Below are 21,432 nucleotides of genomic sequence, written 5' to 3' on the forward strand. Positions count from 1 at the left end.
GATTCTGGTTCTTGCACAATTTTCAAACTACTTTTTAAAAATGAATCCATTAGAAAAGAAGACAGGAAAACATTTTATTAAGCAGCAAATGTGCTATCACCATCCTGGTCTAACTCAGAATACACAAATATCTCTGTGAAGCTCAATCTCAGAAAGCTCTGAGGTTCCACAGAAATAAAAATAATACAAAAGCAACAAACATTTTCCAATTCAGCTTCAGCATGTGGCAGATTAAGCTGGATACCAGACCTCAGCGTCCTGGCAGAAATGGCGAGACAGTCTCTGTTTGTGTAAACATTGCTCATCTTCCACAATCTGTCTCCTGCAGGTCCTTTGTGAGGACGGCAAACAGAAAGTCGCTGCAGCAATGGTACAGTGATTCAGAAATGCTGGAGACTCTTCATCTTTGTTCGGATCTGGAAATTGCATCACTTTGTCTTGATTTCAGCATTTCTGCATTGAGCACATTATTTAAATGTTAGTTGTTCTAAATGTTCATCTTGTGCAATTCTAACAGTTTAGTGTGTGCATATTTACATATACTAAAGTCTTTCTATGTTCATACGACAGACAAATCAAAGGCAAGTGTTGTACGGCACTGAATAAATCACACGCTGAGAACAACAGAGCAGATTGTACAGCTGATGATTTATTTATTTGTTGTGGGTTTGCGATGACAGTTATTGCATAAATGTGTGTGTGAAATAACCAAAGACTGCAGTGGATGTACAGCAGGATGGACAGTTCTTCAAATATTATGCTATGTTTATGTACATATACATGTATATATTTTTAAAAAATCATCTTCCACTTGTAAAGACGTATATTCACAACATGGTTATGAACTACCCGCACAGTTACTGTGCTACAAGAACAATACATTCAAAGACACCAACCGACTCACACATTTCTTAGGAACACACTTTTAACACAATGGCTCCGGGAGAGAAAGGGGGAAACGCTAGTGCATTGTTGCCACCTAGTGGCTGAATCCATTCATAACAACATCCAAGCAGGACCGCTTGCTTTTTCTTTGAGGGACCTTCAAAAAGAAAATCCTGTAAAAGGCTACATTCTCTCATTTCTGTGCACAGAAGACTTCTGACTAGTATAGGACTGACTTCACTGACAGGCTTTGAGATTGCAGTGCTATTATTTCCGAGTTACGTTTTTATGTTTGCCTGCAGGTATAGTGCAATCAGGTCAACAAGTGGTTCAAATGACAGTCTCTACCACGGCTTTTAAATAATTACAAAAACAATGTCATAAGGAAATAGATATTTCTGACACTTGATAAGGCACTTTATCGAAGAGCTTCACAGTTTCTAGCATACTGCGATCTTGTCTATTTATTGCAAATCTTTTTTTCTTTTTTTTTGCATTTGTGTGTGACAAAAATCAGCTAATCTGTAGTTAACTGGTTTAAAATGAAAGGACTCTCTACTCCTAATGTGCAATAGTCAGGTGTCAAACCTGTTACTCTGTTCTCATTATTCTCCTTTACAGCTTGTTTTGCAGTTTTTCTTTAGAGCTCTAGGACACAAAGCTCACACAAGTCAAGTTCACATTATCCACTCATCACATGTGCTCAAGTGTCAGGCCTTGGTGCTACAGTTCATAGTTAGCCTCAGCTCACGCCTCCATCACAGAGATCTATCTCCCAGACACACATTACTTCCGAAGGTCCAGCCCTTCTTCCTCTCTTCCTCATCCACCACACTTTGTGAATTTATACTGCCAGGTCATCTTGGCGAGCCCTGCTGCTGGTCCCGCTGGTCTTGCTCAGGCGCCGTTTGTCCTTCAAGTACACTGAGTGTAGCAGAGGCAATGGCGAGCAGTTATTGGGCAGGCCTGTTGGTACCTGGTTGTATCTCATCCTGAGGAAGTCTTCATCATCCTCCAGGTTGTCACAGCTACGATGTCGCTCAGTTGCCAGATTGGCTGAGTTCTGCTGCAGCGCCATTCTGGTGTTGAAGGGATGAGAGGCCATGGAAGCCATGCGGTTTATGGAGGCGGGGGCTGTCAGGCACTGGTTGAAGTCAGGAGGTGGGGTGCAGGAGACTGAAGGTTGTGGTGAGGTGTTGGACTCCAAGGCTGCAGACACCGCTACCGTCACAGCTCTCTGCTTGCTCTTTTGCATCATCTTTTTGTGTATGCACCTCTTGATGCTCTTCCAGCCGAGATGGTAGAGCTCCAACACAGAGAGCAGCAGAGAAACGCCGGCCACCACCAGCATGAAGACGATGAAGACATTCTTCTCCGTGGGCCGTGACATGTAGCAGTTAACCGGATTGGGACAGGGCAATTCCTTGCATAGGTACAACGCATCGAGGAACACCCCATAGATAAGATACTGCACCACAATGAAAGTCACCTCCATCATTGTACGGATTAAAATGCTCAGGACGTAGGTCCGCAGCAGCGCCCCTTTTAGGCGAACTCTGCCACTCCCGTCAGCAACCACCTCCTTTCCGCTCTCCTTCTGCTGGAGGTACTCCTTCTCCCCCTCCAGGTCTCCTCCCTCTTCACCTCTCGCCTCTCTCTCCTCCTGCTCCCTCTTTCGCCGCTTCTCCTCCCTGCGCACTGTGTGCATGGCGTGGCCCATATAGATGAGGGAGGGCGTAGAGACAAAGACAATCTGCAGCACCCAGTAGCGGATGTGTGCAATGGGGAAGGCCCTGTCGTAGCACACATTGGTGCAACCTGGTTGCTGGGTGTCACAGAGGAAATCGCTCTGCTCGTCCCCCCACGAGGACTCTGCCGCCGTGCCCAGCACCAGGATACGAAAGATGAAGAGGATGGTTAGCCAAATCTTTCCGACCGAAGTGGAGTGTTCCTGGACTTCCTCTAGGAAATTCCCCAGGAGGGTCCAGTCCCCCATCGCTACTCACGGCCTGGGCGCACACCTGAAGCACAAAGAGCTGGTAGGAACAACAGGGAAGGTGAAAAGAGGGTGCACCAGAGGGGGAAAGGGGGAGTTTCTGAGGTGGAGGATGAATAGAGTGGAAGAGGAGGGGGAAAAGGGGAAAAGAGAAATACAAGCAGACAATCAGTGACAGCTGTAGATCATCTGCATTCCCGCTGATGGGAATGACCTGGTGTATGAGTGGCATTGTGTGGCACAAAAATAGCCTCTCTGCCTGTGAATCGCTTTAGGGCTGGATACTGTGACATGAGAACAGCCATTTTTCCCCCCGAGAGACAGACGGAGGAGAAGAAATTTGGTAGCCATGTAAAAGAAAATAATAATATTATTATTAAACATTAGATTATGTGTGTTTACATTCCCTCTTGTCCTGTTCCAAATTATTAAAACAGATTAAATTACAGAAAGCGAAACACGCCTCCATCAAAGGGGCGAGTCAGCACAGAAAGACTTTGCCCTTTTTCAGTGCTGTGACCTGGCCTGAGCTGGACATTTCCCATTTCCCCCCGCGGCACACCACTCACAATTTCAGTGCAATGGCTTAGATGGCCACTGTCCTCCCTTGCTGGGATGAAACCCTCCTTCAGATTCCAGTCTCCATCTATCTGGAGGTGTCAGTCAGACTGCTTCTTCTCTCTCTTTTTTTTTTCAAACTAATCTCTTGACTTAAGCATTATTGAGAGTCTGGGTAAGATCCAAACATGGCAGTGACAGGCTGGGAAGTCTCAGCTGAGAATGACCCTATAAGGCGGTTTACTAGACAGCTTTATGGGTGACACAGATGACCGCCATCATGGAGGGGTTAAGAAAACCTGTCAAACTGGATCAAGTGGTGACTTCTAACATTTATGGGCTGAATATGCATGCAGCTACTTTTAGCTTTTACTACGCAATTAAGAAATAAAAGCCGGTTAAAACACCTCAGAAAGAAAAAAGGGTTGACGGTCACAGGTCAACAGGTTTTTCCAACGCGTCACGCATTTGAAGTTAATGCTCTGTTTGGTGGTGTAGCAGAACATGTAGACATTACTCTAAAGGAGCCAAAAGCCAAATATACTTTCATGGAAGGAAATTATATACAGTATAATCCCTACAAGCAAAGTAAGTAAGCAAGATTTTATTTATACAGCACCTTTCAAGATAAAGTGCTTCACAATAAAACGCCAGAACATAAAACTAAAAGTTAACCAAGCACAAGTCTAAAGAGAGAGAGAGAGAAAGAGAGCTACAAAAGCCACAGGGGATGTTAATATGATTTCTTACCACCTCTCATCTCTTCCTGAAGGAAATCCTCGAGCAGCTGTTTCCATAGCAAATAGCTGTTTGGTCCACAGTGCAAGGTTTTGAATCGACTGGCTAACACTGACTCTGGTTATGTGTGACAGCGAGATATGGTCTAAATGACCATGACCATCTGTCTCGCCCCCTCCCTCTGTGTCTCTATGAAGTATATATATGGCAATAAGATGGAAAATCAGGGCATTGTGCTCCGTATCTCTACAGCACAGAGTGGTAGAAAACAAAACACCAGTATGACAACATTTTGGAAAAGAAACGTTTAACCTCCATCCACAGCCCAAGGCTGACAAGCCAATGCGCAGCACAGGAAAACTGCGCTGTGCTATTTTTCCAGCATACATCTGACACCTTGGATAACTGGACAGCAGCTGGCCCAGAGCCTTAAACGGATAAAAAGCTCACGATCTTTACTGGAAGTAAATCGCAAACAGCCGCAGAGTTGAGGAAGTGACTGAGAATCCAGCCAGCACAATGCCAGGAGACCGCACATTAAAACAGCCACGCTCTTATCAGCTGATACTGACAACAAACCTGTGCAAACCTGGGTAACAATGCATTTCCCCCTGGGCTATGACAAACTATGTGACAATCTCTTGCTGGTTTGCATGTGTCATTTTCTAAATGAATCCCAGATTCGAGCCGTGAGCATAGAAGAGATCCAGAACAAGTCATTTTGTAAAATGATGTTCTTTAAGAGGATACACGTTTTTAATGAGTTTTGCTTTTTAAAGGGAGATTAGGTGAAGACTGATTGTTCCCTAATCTATTTGTACAATGGTACAGTGGTATTCAGACTCTCACACAGTTTCTTAATTTAATGCAATATTAGTTTCAAGGCTGCCAAAGTTCCCCCGTGGTTCTAAAGCTGTGCACCATTTAGATGCTGATATCTTGTAAGCAGGATTTGATTGGGTAAACTGCCTCTTTTAGAAAGGACTTATAGTCCGTCAGTCTGGGCACATGGTGTACATACACAGCGATGAGAAAGGAAGGCAAAGCAGAATTCAGAACAAGTGGAGTGAGGCTGTTTTCTTGGCTACGGTCTCCTTCCCTCGAATACCTCTTCCTGCTCTCAGAGGAAGCAATCTCAAACAATATGATTTCCTGTGGACAGCAGGAGCAAGACATTGAAATGAGCAGAAGGTGAAAGGGGTGGAGGTCAGAGACGAGCTGCTCCTATGAACCGTTTCTGTCAAAGTGCCTTTTACTGCCACTGGTTGTCGATCACACCTGTGCTGCAGGGATTTACTGTGATCCACTGTGCCCTTTTCTGAACAGTGCGCTTTGCCTGTGCACCATCACAGCTGTCAGGTCTGTTTATAATCTCAGTGGTATTGTAATGGAGGAGTAATGGAGAATCTAGTTAGGTTGTATTCAAAATAGCAAAGTGCGTAAATGCAACATTACGTATCCCTGACTTATTTCCTTTGACGCTGATCGAAGTGCCTGTGTTTGCACTGAGGGAGCTTCACAGAAGGAAAGTTTATGTGGTGGAGGGATCCTGTGATGAACCAAACAATAAGCTTAGCTTTCTACGAACTGAAGGAAAAACGATGATGTTTCAGCACTGCAAGGTCAACTCAAACCGGGCTCACAGTGTGCAGCCTTATTGTAATTTCCAGTCAGAACATCAGTCAGGCAGCTGAGACAAGTTAAGAGAAAAGTAGCAGCTACTTCACTGAGAGGTGATGGCTGCTGCTGTGACTCACTGTAGACCAACAGGAAAAATGTTGTGTGTTTTCTCTGCCTTGCAACTCAACAATAAATCCCGCAGTCTGTGAGAAGCACATCAGCGGTGCCAGAGGGCGGTGGAGCTTGTTTAAGAACCAGTGAGGCTGGTGGCAAGGCCCGAGGCTAGGGAAATCTTACAGGAACACGAAGCTATGTTTGTATTGCTATAAATTTATGCCCACCAGAGTCACCTTGTGTCATAACACAAAAGAGACATAGGCACATTCCCTCAGTTGTGGTTTCTAAATCTTAGACAATAAAATCCTTTTGATGATATTTTACTGATGAGCTTTATAAACTACACACTCTTTTTCCAACTCCCCCTCAGCCTGCAGTGTATCCACAGCCCGGTAACAACAGGGGGCAGAGTTGATTTAAACTTTCCTTCAGTGATGTGCACCTTTCAGCACTAAGCCGTGTTTGACAGACTCCGGATGCTCTCAGGGGATCAGGATACACTGCTTGATCTGCGCTGTCATCACAAGCACACAGACAGTAAGGTGGTGAGTTATACACTTTCCTGGCTCGCTTCCCTCTGATGGGGCATTGTTTAGACTACCATCAGTGGAGGAAAACGTATGTTGTGCATTAAGAACAATCGTGTTATTCGTGTCTGAAAGGATTTGCTGAAGAGATCAGGAAAAGTCATTTCTTTCCTACGGAAGGACAAATTTGGCCTAATTGTATTTTGGAGTTACCAGCATACAAAACCCTGTTAACTGAATAGCCAAACTAGGGAAGAAAATGGTCATGTGCGTTATTTGAAGATATTTAATCGGCAGCTATAAGGCCTGATGCATTTATAAAGCCTCTGTAATGAGCTGCATGCGCTAAGATGGTTTTTTAGTGTCAGAAATGTGATCAGTGCTGGGAAAAAACAAAACAATCCATAACGCTGCATAGATTTCTGCAGGAAAAAGTTAAATAAACAGCAAGACACTAATGGTGCACATTGTGTTTTAAGCACCTAATTGTTTTTACATGAACCAGAGTTGGGTTGTTATGCTTTTAATTCAATTTTAAATCTAAAAATTATGATATATTGTAGTGATCTTCATCTCTATCACATCCTCTAACCAGGTATAGCATACAATAAAACTTTATTATCTGAAGTTTTTTTGACTCTTGTCACTATTTTACTCTATGACCTTGGTTGTGTTGTGTTGTGTTCCTCTCAATGAAACAGCCTCAGTATAGCTTTACTACAGAACCGCCATGTGTTAAAAACCGTACATACAAGTTTTCTGAGCTTATTTCAGTTAGATATCAATAGCATAGTGGATAAGGATATACAAGTTGAAGTCACTCACACTTGGTTATTTTTACTCTCTCGTACTATTTTTCCCAGTTACAATGCACACACGTATTTATTTTTCTAATGCTTGAACTTTAGCACGTCTCCAGAGTCAGTCCCAGTCCTGCAGCAGCTGTTTGGGTTAGGGACTTGTTCCTGAAATGCCAGGATTACAATCGAGGATGAGCGTGTTTAAGTTTAGCTATAGTGGCACGCTGGCTGGTGTTAGATTGGTGTAGGGTGACCTACAAAGTGGATCTGATTTGGCACGAGAGCGAGAATTCTTCGCTCTCATGTGAGTCACCTGTTGCCACTTCTTACAGACCCGCACGGGTCTGGGCTCCCATATATCAGTCACACCAGCAGAAGCCAGCAGGCCGATGTGCTGTCTGCTACCTTACATGGCTGTCTGGCTCTTCATCTACCCACTACTGTACACAGACCCACAGCCCTGTTATGATCTATTGTTGTGCTGCATATGGCATTACGCTGGAACCTTCAGGCCAGAAAGCTGCAAGGTGTTTCAGGGAGCAAAACAACCTCCTAACAAACTCCTGATCATGAAAAGCAGTTTTATCTATTTTTATTTCGGTGTTTACTTATTTGAAGACAGTCTATATACTCAGTAATACACATACCATTCAGCCGTGGCATAGGGCACTGCTTTCAGATTAGCGAGCTGGTAATCTTTTTTCTTTTACTGGCAGGTATTTAAACAAATCTCTTTTTTTATGATGGCAGAGGGAGTCTCGATTCACACTAAGACATGCTAATGGCTACTTTTAAGTGTGAATGTATCAGCTGTTGGTGCTTGAATGTCAAACAGAGGAACACTGATACAGATTTAGGTTGAATATCCTGCTGAAATCACAGAGTAAGATTTTATTTTATTTTTTTTACTGAGCATCACATGAAGTTATAAATCTGTTATTTTGAAATATGAAGTCCTAAAAGTTCTTATTTCCTACATAAAAACGGCACTTTTTGGGGAGTAAGTTAAAAAGAAATGTACAGTTCATCTTTGAAACAAATCCCTAAATAGTAAGTAAAGGAGAAAAAAACGCCCCAAACTGTATCATTACGACATTAAATACCGCCCGTGTATTTAAGAGGCCTCTTTGATTATGAAAGACTTGCTTATAATAGAGCAGTTGTGCTCCGTAGCACTGTTACTAAAGAATTTAAATGTCTTCCACCGTTGTTCAAGCCTGCTTGAACAAAAGAGTCCTTTAGTTTTTTGTTTTTTTTCGCCTGTATTTCTCTATGAACACTCAGAAGAGTAACTGGTATCTACAGGCAACTCATTAATTTGATTTTTATCACTTCTCTGTAGAAGAACAGAAACTGTAAGGGTAAATTGTGCTAGCATTAAAGTAGAATTATCACGGCACAGGGATAACGATTTCTTAAAGTCTTCATTGAGTAGGTATGCATTGCTGGTGGCTCTGTGCTTTAGGTTACCTCCAGTACTGTGCTTTGTTTGAGTATATTTGTCTTATATGAAAGCCACGAGGGAAGAAGAGCGAGACGAAAAGAGTTAACGTAAGTGGGTTGACAGCTGTACCTGCCGGGGAGGACAGGGGGTTTAACACAGACCAGGCCTCTCACTCCATCGTACCTCTCTTCAAGATATCATCACTCCCTTAAAGACTTCATCGCTGCTTTAGTAAGATGCTTGCAGCTTTTTACCAGACAGTCTGCATCATTTCACTGAAATGTCATTGAGTATTATTAGAGGCTTCTATGCTTACCCACCGTTCTGCTTTAGTGCCGATATTCGAGAAGCTGCTTTCAATCAGGCAGAGATGGTCCCTCAGAGGAACTAAGTCTTCCTTAAGTTAGCGGACAGATGGCAGGTGTAGATGCAGATGACCACAGCGCGATTGTAGGACCACCTTCTTGTGGACATCAGCAGAAGATGACTCTTGACGCCGGCATCTGAGCGTCGTGTCTTCCCACCACGAGCTGTTTGTCCACACAGGGGGCACGAGAAGAAAAAACAGGGCATCACGAGAGAGTGTTTCCCCCATGGACCTCCCTTCTCTTTCCCTCTCTCTCTCTCGCTTCCTCCTCCTCCATCTCCTCCTCTTCCTCTCCACACTCCCCCTTAATTCTTACATCCCTGGTGCTCTATTTTTTGCTGGGAAGCGTTCTCTGGAAGGGGAAGTTGAATTGTTTGTCTGGGATCAATGGCAATTCCTGTCAGAGTAAACTTCAAGACAGTTATTTACCATGCGACTCTTGGGTTTACGGCTGAGTTTTCTGTGTTCAGGGTGAAATTCCCACAGTGTGAGATGTAAACTGTAATGAGGTGAGGTAAATCCAAATTATCTAGTGAAAATGGGATTAGCTTTAATTCAACGACCAACAACTTTACTCTAAGTTGCGTTTTCAGGAAACCAGTAAACACAGGAGAATCAAGATTTCGGTCAAAACACCGTACCTGCTTTGTTCACTTGTTCGTCTCAAGGTTTCCCTTCATCCCTCCTCAAAAGTCACACAGACCTGCAACCAGTTGGTGAAGTTTGGGATTGCAACAAAGAGTCACAAACAAAACCAAAATAGCTCATCCTCCTCTTCCCTTGTTTCCCTGTTTGCTGAATGTAATGTGAGTGTCAGCCGAGGACCCCCTGTACTGGCCTCTGCCTGCAGACACATGTTCTATTATATAACAGGAATCTTTCAGGTTTAATTCCTCCTTGCTGGAGGCCATTCCAACGGTTATAATGAAGTATTGAGAGCAAAAACACACAAGCAGATAACTTCCCTTCTCGCATGTCCTTAACGTCTTTCAGAAACATTCAGGTTTCCCACCACTTCACATTTCATTTGAAAAATAATACTAGGTCATTTAGGAAAATACATGTACTTTATGTGGAACTATACCCATTATGCAGTGTTAGCGTCATAGAAAATGTAACAGCAACACCAGACTGGTTAGCTTGGCTTCCAGGAAGTTACTGCACCTGGCCAGGAAATAACCTGCCTCGTACCCACGCCTATAACCACAACAGGGAGGAATGAAGATTAAACAGGTCCTGTAATCAGACGAGAGGTTATTTGCTGGGAACAGAGAGGAGCTGCTGGGGACAATTTACAAGGTTTACCTGAACTTGGTTATTGATGAGAAGATTTTAATGTTACATTTACAATAGGTCTACATACAGAGTTTTAAAGAAAAGTTTTTGTGGGGTTTGTTATGTTGAATCAAGTTGTCGTCGTTTACTTCATAATAGTCTCTCACAAAGATTATGCAGCATATTGAAGAGCGGAGCTTTAACTCAAGCTATAAGAGGTACAACTACTGTACCAAAAATGTTGTGACTTTTAGTTTCTACTGGTAATTTAATTAAGAGGATACTTCAAAGCCTACAAATGAAATTATTCTAAGTCAGATATCAACAATGAAGATTTGGCTTGCACCAGATTACACTGCCTAACTGTCTTTTTTAGCGATACTGAGGCCTTGAGGTCTTCAGTGCTGATGAGTGTCCAATAAAACTCTAAAAATGCTGGGAGCTAAAATGTTGTTTACTATTATGTACAAATTGTTTTTTTTTCCTAAACAACACCAGGTTCTGGAAAGAAAAGCAGATTTAACTTACAGACTTACAGACCTTTTTTTTTTTAAGCATTGTAGTCCAGGTTCCTTTTTTGAAATGGTTTTAATGCTCTGTCTAATTGTCTCAAGATTCTGGGACAAAGAAAAACCCTTAATAAAAATGTCTATTCACAGACCACAGTAAAGTATTCCCATCAAACGTCTGCAACTGTATCTACTTTTTACACATTCAGAATAAACATGGGTATTTATCCATTTGATTATGTGGCACAAAAGACCCTTTTCAGGGCCTCAGGAGCCTATCCCAGCTCTCTTAGGGTACACCCTGGACAGGTTGCCAGTCTGTTGCAGGGCTAACACATAGACACAGACAACCATTTGCACCTATGGGCAATTTAGAGTTACCAATTAACCTATCCCTACTAAATGCATGCGATTGAACTGTGGGAGGGAGCAGGAGTACCTGGAAGGAGCCGACACAAACACAAGGAGAACAAGCAAACTCCACATCAAAAGGCCCCCGGCTGATGAACTGAACTCAGGACCTTCTTGCTGTAAGGCAACAGTGCTAACCACTGTGCCACCATGTGCCATGTTGTTTAAGAGAAGTAGGACCTCTAAGTGCTCAGATAATTTGTATATAATTCTGATCTGATGTGATTTGATTGTTGATTTTATCTCTGAAATTGTATGTCACCTTTTGTGTTATCTTTTCTTTACCTTGTCGGCCTGTGTGACCTGACTTTCCTTCTTAACTCTTCAGGATTTGTCAAAAGGTTGTCAACTGCACCTTCACATTTAATACTTAGGCTCTTGACAAGAAAGCAAATAGGATTATTTACCATAAAGTCAAACTTTTCTTTTACAGAAGAGTTTCCATCGACCTTGTTATTCTATTCAAAGACTCCCATAACTTCTTAATTACTGATTTGGGCCTCTTATCCTTGCCAATTTCATGGCCTAAATTGTCATATGAATGGTTAAATTCTCCTCTTTAACAACTGTGCCTTTGACTGTGGAACTGGAAAAATCTTTAAGTATAAATAGCAGGAGCACCAAGTAAGAAGGATCTTGTGACAAACCCATTAACTTCTGGCCCGAGGAGGTATGACCTCTGCTGTACTCCCACCCATATACATACAGTATGGCCATATATCTGTTTTACATTAGTTTTATATAAGTCTGTTCTTTCCCACTCTTTGCATGCAAGCTTAATTTAAAGAAATGTGTCTGGGTGTAATGTTTCTGAATATTTCTTCTTTCCTTCTTCATTTTTCAAAGGTTGCTGGTCATTAATTAAATAATTTACTCTTTTTTCCCTTCATTTCCTTCGTCAAAAGCCCATGGAGTATCTAACACTCCTTAAAGGCTTCAGTCAGCTTCACTCCATTTTTTGAAGGGATGGAAAAGTTGTTGCTAATTCCTAATTACGAAGCTTTCCACAGTTTAAAGGATGTGCTCTGATGGTCCCATTGTGTTGAACATCAGGATGGATTTAGAAGCGGAACAGCATTCACATCCAATAACAGCACGAAGAGATTTGTAACAAAGAAGTGCTGTCCATGACTTAAAGTAATCTTGTTGCTTAGAGCTTCTCAGTAGTGCCAGGATGAGGTCTGAACATGTGTGTATGTGTGACAGTGAGCTCAAGAGTGGGAGAGGATTGCATTATATGAATTTCTATGAGTGAGCGTAGTATGCAGAATTTGTACTTGAGTGTTTGATGGAAAAATCCCACACTGCCAGGATGCATTAATGTAACCCTCCCCTATAGCCTGAGAGTCTGACCCCTGCACATTTCAGCCCTGCCTCACCCAAGTCCAAGGGAAGCCATGCTTGATGGACATGTACTTCTGAATGGTCATCACAGCCTTATGTGCACCCACTAACGGGAATTTGTAATCCACAGTAGGAAATTCTCAACACGGAAAGTCAAAGTTGTTTAATGTAATTAAAATAATTATATGCGCTTGTATGTACGCCTACATCACCACAGACTCTAGCTTTTTAACTGTGAGTTCATAACCGACGGATGGGTCCCTCTTTTCTTAAGCCCAGAATGTCACTTCCAGAAACAATTCAAAATTTCAGATGATCAACCCACAGGGCAGTTTACAACTTTGCCTCAGCCCATCCAGCGAAAGTGGCGGTTTTTAGTAATGTTGTTAATTCATTTATGTATTTATTTATTGATGAGTATAATAGTGAAACATGTTCCTAAGGTTATGTCAGGATTTCCAGCACAGAAGTGTGTCTGGTTTTACAGCCGACGGGGCCAGAAGATCACAGAGGCTCAATGACAATTTTTTTGAAATACACAGTCATGCCACTGACTACCAATAAGCATATTTAGCTATGATATTTCCAGATGTTTTTTCTTAACCACTACACATATTTTGGGTCTTAAATTAAAAAAACAAACAAAACAAAAACATAAAATACGCTCAAAGTGAATTTTTTGGCAGGTTTTAACTAAGATCATGCTTTAGAGATAACCCCATGAGCTAATGATGATCTTTCTTGAGTTCCAAAGAGACATATATACGGTGGCCAACTTCCCGAGGTCTAGCTCGCGTAGTCCCATGTGCTCCAGAATCAGTGTCCTCCTCAATCCTGGTGATTGGTGCAGATCCTGCCACTATAAACCAAGTAATTAACATGGGTTTAGTTGTTACTAGAATAACTTATTTGCAATATGCGTATTTAACATTTTCATTACAAAAACACAATACTTCATTTTAGTTGTAGTTGAGGGAGCACAGTGATCTACAGTGAATAGTGGGGTTATCCAGCTAAGTTCAGGCTTAAGGAAATGGTGGGTTTTCAGAATAACAAATCTTATCAGGGTTTATCACCATGGTAACCTGTTGCTACAGACACCTTAAGTCTGCAGAAGATTTCCCAGAATACATATTAACATTGGTACCAAACGGAGAGATCATATATCTCCAGCTTTAGCCTCCCTACACTGGCTGCCTGTCTACTACAGGATCCAATTTAAACTTTTACTTTTTGTTTTTAAGTCACTTCACGCCCGAGCCTCTTCTTACCTGTCTGAGCTCCTTTCTGTTTATGCTCTAGGAAAAGTCATGAGGTGTAGCTCAAAATTAATGCTATCCATCCCACGGACTAATCTCACATCTCGTGGCGATAGAGCCTTCTCTGTGGCAGGTCTCAGACTTTGCAATAGTCTTCCCCTAAAAATTAGATCTGCACAAACACTTGATCAGTTTAAATCACTTCTGAAGACATATTTTTATGTCCTGGCTTTTACTATGACCCAAGCATTTTGGTCTTATTTAATAGTCTTAGTTATTTTTTAAATTCTTTTATTACCCTATCATTGTTTTATATTGTTATTATTGTTTATATATTGTTTCTTTTTAATGGCATTTTTATATTGTTAAGCACTTTGTGAAGCATCATCTTTCTGGAAGTGTGCTATATAAATAAATTTGACCTCTGACCTTAACAGGTACGAAGTCACCGCCTACTTACCAATCAGCTGAGTCACCATTCCTGATCCTTTGGATGTCTGCACATGTCTATGTTTTTCCCTGATGAGCATCAATATAGATACTTGACTTTATTTCTCGATTTATTTATTTTTTATTTTTTATTTGTTAACAGCAAAAATGCCATAATGAATGATCCTAAAATGCTACACCTCTAGTAGACCTTACATCAAATCTGCACAAAATCTAAGTATGTGGTTGAATTTTGCTTTTACATTTAATCTTTAGTATATTCTTAGATGGTTTAAACTCACTGGGCCTGCAGGTGAAATAAACTATGACTGTCTTACACCCCTCTAAACATTAATTTAATGGATTAACAACATTCATTGTTAATCCATCTGATTGTTCTGTGTCTAAATGTCAGGGCATTGAAACCCTGTTAACTGATATAGTCAGGACACTTTCAACCTTCAAATAGGCTAAACTTTGTTAATACAGTGTGCCCTTTCCAGTCTTCAAATATTCATAAAGTGTTTCAAATACTGCACCAATATTATACAAGACACATCTCCTGGATGCACTGGTACGCATCTTCAGTGATGTATCCTGGGGTCATCAGTTGTTTCGGGTCTCACAACATCATACACCCTCACCCAGGTGACCCAGCCGGGGTGATCAGGCCCGACTTGCGTACCAGTAGCTACCCACGGATCAGCCCTCTTAATCCACAACCACCAAGTGGCTTTCTCTGCCGCTTCGCTCACAGCCTGGTTGACCCTCTGTTTGGCTGCCCCAGCCACACCCAGTCGGCCTAGGACTTTGCAGAGTGATCGTCCCGCAAGGCCCCTACAACCCACTTCTATGGGCTCATAGAAAGTCTTCCAGCGCCTTCCCCTGCACTCCTGCACTAGTTCCTGGTACTTTCCACGTTTCCTTTCATTGGCCTCCTCAATCCGCTCTTCCCAGGGCACTGTGAGTTCCAGCATGATCAGCTCTTTCGAGGCCTCAGAAATAATAATCATATCTGGCCGGAGGGATGTTTTTGCAATGTGCTGTGGGAACTTAAGTTGTTTACCCAGGTCAGCCTGTAGCTGCCAATCAGAGGCTGTGTTGAGGAGGCCGGTTGCTTAAATGTAGGTGCACCTGGGGTTTCTCTCCAGCCTTTATGAAAGAGACTGCCTTCCTTGGAGCATGATGGTATATATAATGGTAATATAGACTACATTGCTATAGTACCAGGCTGGTATCTTCATATCAGCTATGCATTAGGCTATATGTTTAACCTCTTCATATTTTCCTGATGTTATGGCTTTATCTTCCTTGCAAAATGAGACCAGACGCTGCTAGTGCCACCCCTTTCATGTGACTGTACCTACAATGATAATTTCCAGTTTAGCTTGTCAAGATAACAAGTATTGTACGATCGCTCAGCCTCATGTTAGCATAAGTGACGGCAAAAAGCAGAAAGATATCCTGTGTATGTTAAACTTGCTTCATATTATTACAGGGAATAAAAAGGGGCAAAATCTTGACTGAAGTCAAGCATTGATGCGAATGGCATGAAGTAGTGGTAGCTAGATATACATCAGGAGCCTGATAGTAGATGAAACTATGGTTCCCAGGTGATGTGAAGATAGCAGTGGAATGTCACATCAGATAAAAAACACACAAATCCAGCGAGAATGATCACTATCTTAAAAACACTACTCAAGGAGAGATAAAAAAACAGAGAAAACACTACGAATGACAATGATGCTGGGTGAATGGGTTAAATGCAGAGGAACTATTTCCCTATGGGGACTAACACGCACACATTAAATGATACTGTATTGATATTTCATTTATAAGTGACTTAACAGGTACTCAAGCCATGAGTTTCCAATCGTAAGCTGTTGTAAAGTAAAAAGAAGACCTTATTAGTGTGATAGTGACACAGTTTTTCAAGGCAGTATGTTTCAAGACCAATGGAAACACAGACCACACCCTTTTCTCATTGACGTTTTTACTGAGAACTATTGGTTATTATTAAAATACTGTTGCTCCGTTGACAAGCCGTGCAGAGCATGTGGTTGAGGCACTAAGTGATTAGCCGTGCTGTCTGCACATTATAGGCCGACAAAGCTTTGAACCAACAAGGTCGAAATTGCAAGAGGCCCACAGTCGTTGTATTTTAGACGTCACATAAGTCTCCACAAAGTGAGATCAGCTCTATTCTTACCAACAACACTTTGATCCTTATTGTGGCACAGATGGCAAAAAGGCTGATATTCATATTCACAGCCTCATCATGTGTAGCACAGTGAGGACTTCTCTTTAACATGGTTTTATTACATTTACAATGATTGCCTAACGGTGGAAAAGGGACCAGGACCCCCTCGTTCCACTGTTATTTCTGTTCACAGTTGCACTGATCACAGTCTGTGTTTTTATGGCAACACTGAATGTGTGCATCTGAGGCAGCATCACATAATTAATACGACAAAGTCGTCATTGTTGACACAAGAAGTGAATGAACAACGCTGGGAAATTAGAATTTTCTCCTGATTTTGTGACATTCTCATATGGGGTGCAACAAACTTACAAACATAAACACACTTCTGAAGACTCGCTCTGTCTTTATTTCTTGTTTTGCTTTTGCTACAAATTGTTTTAAATTTTTACCTGTGTTACTGTCAAGCCACATAATAACAGTAGCACAGGTGGAGGAGTCATAAAGGAAGTGAACTATCTGAGTAATGTTGAGTAATACCGATGGCTTTGGCACGGACTACTATGTACAGTTCAGTTGCGATCCTTTCAATGGTGTAATGAGAGAATGTGGGATGTGGGCTGTAAACCTTTTTTGGCTCATGATCTGTGACATGCCACAGAGAAACAACACTGCATGATAACGGTTGTTTTCAAAGGCCTCACTTTACATTTGAAATTTGGAGGATTAAATAAATCACATAAATTAAATAACAAATAGTTTGAATTTAAACTTCACACTGTAATATTATTAGCTGACTCTAAATTATTTAGATGCATACAGCTGTTTGACTTCAGCTGGAGACACAAGCTCCATTTTAGGTTGTGCCAGCAAGGTCCTCTGGTGTAAAACCGCTAAATCAAACATGCAAAGCAACCTGCTGTGGTAACACCCTTTAGCAAGAGATGAGCTGAAATTAGATTAGTCCTTCGATTCTACATTTTCCAGTCTTTTGTTGTTCAGTTTTGGTGAGTCTGTGTCATGAATTAAGCATTTTTACCCAGAGAACTACTGCTCACTGGATATTTTCTCTTTTTTGGGCTATTTTCTGTAAACCTTAGAGATGGCTGTGTAGGAAATTCTCATTAGCTCAGCAGTTTTTGAAATACTCAGAGCAACAACCGTGAAATGTTGTTGGTACCAATGACTTAAATCACTTTTCTTCCCTATTCTGATGCTCAATTTGAACTTCAGGGCGTGTTGACCATGCCTACACACCTAAATACACTCATTAACTGATTAGATATTTGTGTTGTGTTGTTAAAATGTAGGTCTGACATTTTGTTTCAATCTCTACTGTCTCCTGAGAGCTCAGGGTTTAGCTGCTGAATCTTTCCATATGTTCTCTAGCAGACACATATGGCAAGATAAGCACAGTTTGAATACACGCTATCAAAACAAGCGGCACACTTTCTTTTTAAAACAAGGCTGGAGAGTAAATGGACCTGTAGCCCACTGTATTTTAAAGAAAAGCCATTATTTTCTGCATCTGTATCAAATATTAACATATTTACATGGAGTGAAAAATACCCAGGGGCCTCAAATAAACGTCAGTGAGGCATACTGTAAAGTCAGCTATCAGTGTTTTTATTCCAAAAGCTTTTATAAGATTATTGAATGTTTGAATGTCGAAATGAAAGCAAACAAAATCCATGCAGAGGGCCTTGTCAGTTCCTTCTCCACCCTCCTAAGAACAAGGTTATCAAGATATGGAAAGAGCCGAAGGAAACATGGACTTAATGCCATATTTTCGCCACCAAGGTAGAATTACAGCATCCCAGTGTGCAGCCGTGAAGAAGGAGCCTAACAAATGCAGGAAGAGGGATATCTGTGTGACCCCTCACCCAAGATGACTAACTAACTGAGACATGAGGACAGATGGGTACTGTGTGTATGCATGTGTGTGTGTGTGAACAAATTTAGCCCATATGTTTTCAGTTTGTATGATGGCTGAAGACAGACACGGGGTGTGTTTAAGTATGCCTCCTATATAATCCTAAAAACAAACAGTGAATGAAAGAACAGCTTTGTTGGTCAGATCCAGCAGAAGTGCGACGTGCAGCCACCAGGCAAGGGCAACAAAAAAGCAGTTTAGGACTGCTTCTTTCTGCCTGATGGACCCCTGAGTGGAACTATTTTAAATCAAATAAATAACAAGCAAGAGGCACTTTTACAGCTGATTTAACAATTTAAGTATGTTCATGAATTGTTGTTGTGTATTTTCTGTCTTAGACACTTTACCGTGGCTATGTTTTATGACTTCCTGCTCATTGTTAAAGTGTCCCAGATGCATTCGAAGAAACACGATCAAGTTATAAATCATTGCCAGCGTAGCATATGTGAGAACACCTCGGTGGTGGCTTCAAGTAGATGGCTGACCGTGTGTCCAGTTCTATCTGCAGATAACATTGTGTTGGGTGGTTGGCTCACTGAGAGGATCTGAGCATGAAGTCATCCTGGGTCTGGCCTGGATTTCCCTGATAGAGAGACAGAGGGTGTTACTCTCTTATAAAGTCACGTCCAGTCCTTGAGACTGCTCTTCCTGCCCTGAGTGATATGCATGCCCACAGGTTCATTCTTACTCTGCATTTCTCAGAACCTTAGTCACCCTTTCGGCACTTTCTCAAAAAATCATAGCTTTCATCCTCCTTTTGTTTTGTTTCCTTGCAGGTTTCAAAACACCTTGTTGATTCCCAGGCAGAGGCAAGTGTGCTTAGCTGCACAGGGTGATTTTTTTTTTATATCAAACGCTAAAAATGGCTTTTAAATCTTAAACATGTTGTAATCAATATAAGTATAAATGATCTCTCAATGAAAGGCGTTGCTCATATTAACACTCTGAATCGGAATTTTCCCAAGTATTATATCATCTTTTAACACCTTTCATGGTATTGTTTTGGTTTCACAGATGACAGCATTTTTTTCCTTTTCGTTCTGCTGACTCTCAGCACATGTGGCTGTTGAAACCAATAACCCTCAGCAGTCAGGCAAAGTTACCAGAAAACATATGGAAACATTTAAAACGTATGAACATGGAAGAAAGGTGAGTTAGGTGACCTTGAACGTTGCATGGTTCTTTGGTGCCAGACAGCCAGGTCTGAGTATTTCAGAAACTGCTGATTTGCTGCTGATTTTCCTGCACAGACATCTCTAGGGTTTACAGAGACTGGTTTGAAAAAAGAGAAAATATTCACTGAGCAGCAGTTCTTTGGGAAAAATTGCCTTGTTGATTCCAGAGTTCAGAGAAGAACAGTCAGGCTGCTTTGAGCTGTTAGGAAGACAACGGTATAGCTGAAATATAAACACTCATTGCAACTAAGGTATGAAGAAGTGAACCTTGGATCCACAGCAGAAGACCACGGATGTCAATCCGGTCAGCTAAGACCAGGAAACTGAAGCTATAGTTTCCATGGAGTCATCACAATTTATCTTAGATATTGGAAATGGATTGCCTGGTCTGATGAGTGTCAATTTCTCCTGCAATGTTTCAATGGTTGGGTCAGAATAAAAAAAAAGCGACATGAAAGCATGAATCAGTCCTTATTAGTCAGAATCAGAGTACTTTATATTAATCCCAGAGGAAATTATGTGGTCACAGTTGCTCCAAGATGCTAAGCAAAGTACCTTACCTACTTTGTATCAATGATTTTCCTGGCACTTACTACCAACTTAGCATCGTTTAAATACCACAGTATTGTTGCTGACCATGACCATTTCTTTATGATCACAGCAGACTCATCTTCTACGTAAAGAAGAATTAAGGTGGCTCAGATACATAAACATAAAGATACATAACATCTACACATGTTTCTTTGTATTACTAAATGCACAGGAACTATTGTTAACCACTTTAAGGCCACCTTGCTGGTACTGGGTACTTTATTTATTTTGAGCACCTGGCTCTTTCGTCTACAACCCTATGAGAGACTTTATGTCCTCTTTGTAATGGCTGTCAGTATTTTTGCTACTTGGTAATCTTTGATTTTCATCAAAACAATATGAGAGAATATGAGATAATATTTTAAGGATCGGCCACACTAATTGTAATAACATAATTGTTACACTCGGCCAGACACTTAAATCTCTCTCGTGCACTTGTTCTCAAGCTGTTTTTTTTAAAAAGCCAATAAAGTTTCACAAAGGTCAGAAGATGTCAGCTTGTTTATTTTATAAAAATAATCATATTTACTCAAGTCTCTACACACCTGACCCACAGTGGCTCTGTGTCCCAGAGCAATAGAATTGATGTATGTGAATAATATATTAATACATGTCCCAAGGAATGCATCATTCTGGAAAGGTTGTATTCAGGTTGTGAGAAAGTCAGTGCAACAAGTGATATGTGCACAAAAGTCAAGGAGTTTTCTCCTGAGTGGTCGTCCTAAAATGCATCTTTCTCATCCAGATTCTTACATCTAGTCGGGCACAGGACTTACATCCTTCCTCCATTCACACCTCCTGTCTGCCCTCCCCTCTCCTTACCCCATCTCCATTGTATGCGCACCGATTCTCCGCTTCCATAGTGCCTGGTGTTGCTAGAGCGGAAGCTGCCCCTTCTTTATTCAATGGTGAGAACAATTCATGCCTTGTATCTCACCCAGTCTCTCTCTGTCACTCTCTCTTCTAGGGGCGGACTCAGTCAAGCTCTCAGGATGGCTCATTTCCTCATGCAGGGCTGAAAGCCTGAAAATCTGTAACCCCCCCCAGTTGCAGTTGCAGTTCCCAGGTTGTCTGTGACTTTTACATCTAATATCCTCTGACTCAAGCTCAGGGAAAGTGTCAACAGTTTAAGAATGACTTATTCAAGCTGGAATCTTCTGATCTCACAGTTAATTTATCTACTGAATGAACTCTTGTTCATTCTGGGTCTTTGGAGGTGAATGATGCGGTTGAAATCCCTGCCAGTTTGTATAA

At 41.5% G+C, this 21,432-nt stretch overlaps 1 protein-coding gene across 5 annotated transcripts; it reads right to left on the minus strand.

Moving 5' to 3' along the window:
* Positions 1-629: 629 nt before the first annotated feature.
* On the minus strand, positions 630-21,064 carry gja5a (gap junction protein, alpha 5a). Of its 5 annotated transcripts, XM_005723614.1 has the most exons (3): positions 21,001-21,064; positions 9,006-9,215; positions 630-2,981 (listed from the first exon to the last, which is right to left on the minus strand). In XM_005723614.1, exon 3 carries the CDS (start codon positions 2,879-2,881, stop codon positions 1,730-1,732), a length of 1,152 nt encoding a protein of 383 aa, XP_005723671.1. In that variant the 5' UTR covers positions 2,882-2,981; positions 9,006-9,215; positions 21,001-21,064; the 3' UTR covers positions 630-1,729. The 5 variants fall into 5 exon arrangements, with proteins under 5 accessions (XP_005723671.1, XP_013763745.1, XP_013763746.1 ...); XM_013908291.1 differs by lacking the exon at positions 21,001-21,064 and having other exon boundaries at positions 9,006-9,249; XM_013908292.1 differs by lacking the exon at positions 21,001-21,064 and having other exon boundaries at positions 9,002-9,249.
* Positions 21,065-21,432: the final 368 nt, after the last annotated feature.

Source organism: Pundamilia nyererei, unplaced genomic scaffold (assembly GCF_000239375.1).
Source record: "Pundamilia nyererei isolate P.nyererei 1_Seehausen unplaced genomic scaffold, PunNye1.0 scaffold00009, whole genome shotgun sequence".
Taxonomy (NCBI): domain Eukaryota; kingdom Metazoa; phylum Chordata; class Actinopteri; order Cichliformes; family Cichlidae; genus Pundamilia; species Pundamilia nyererei.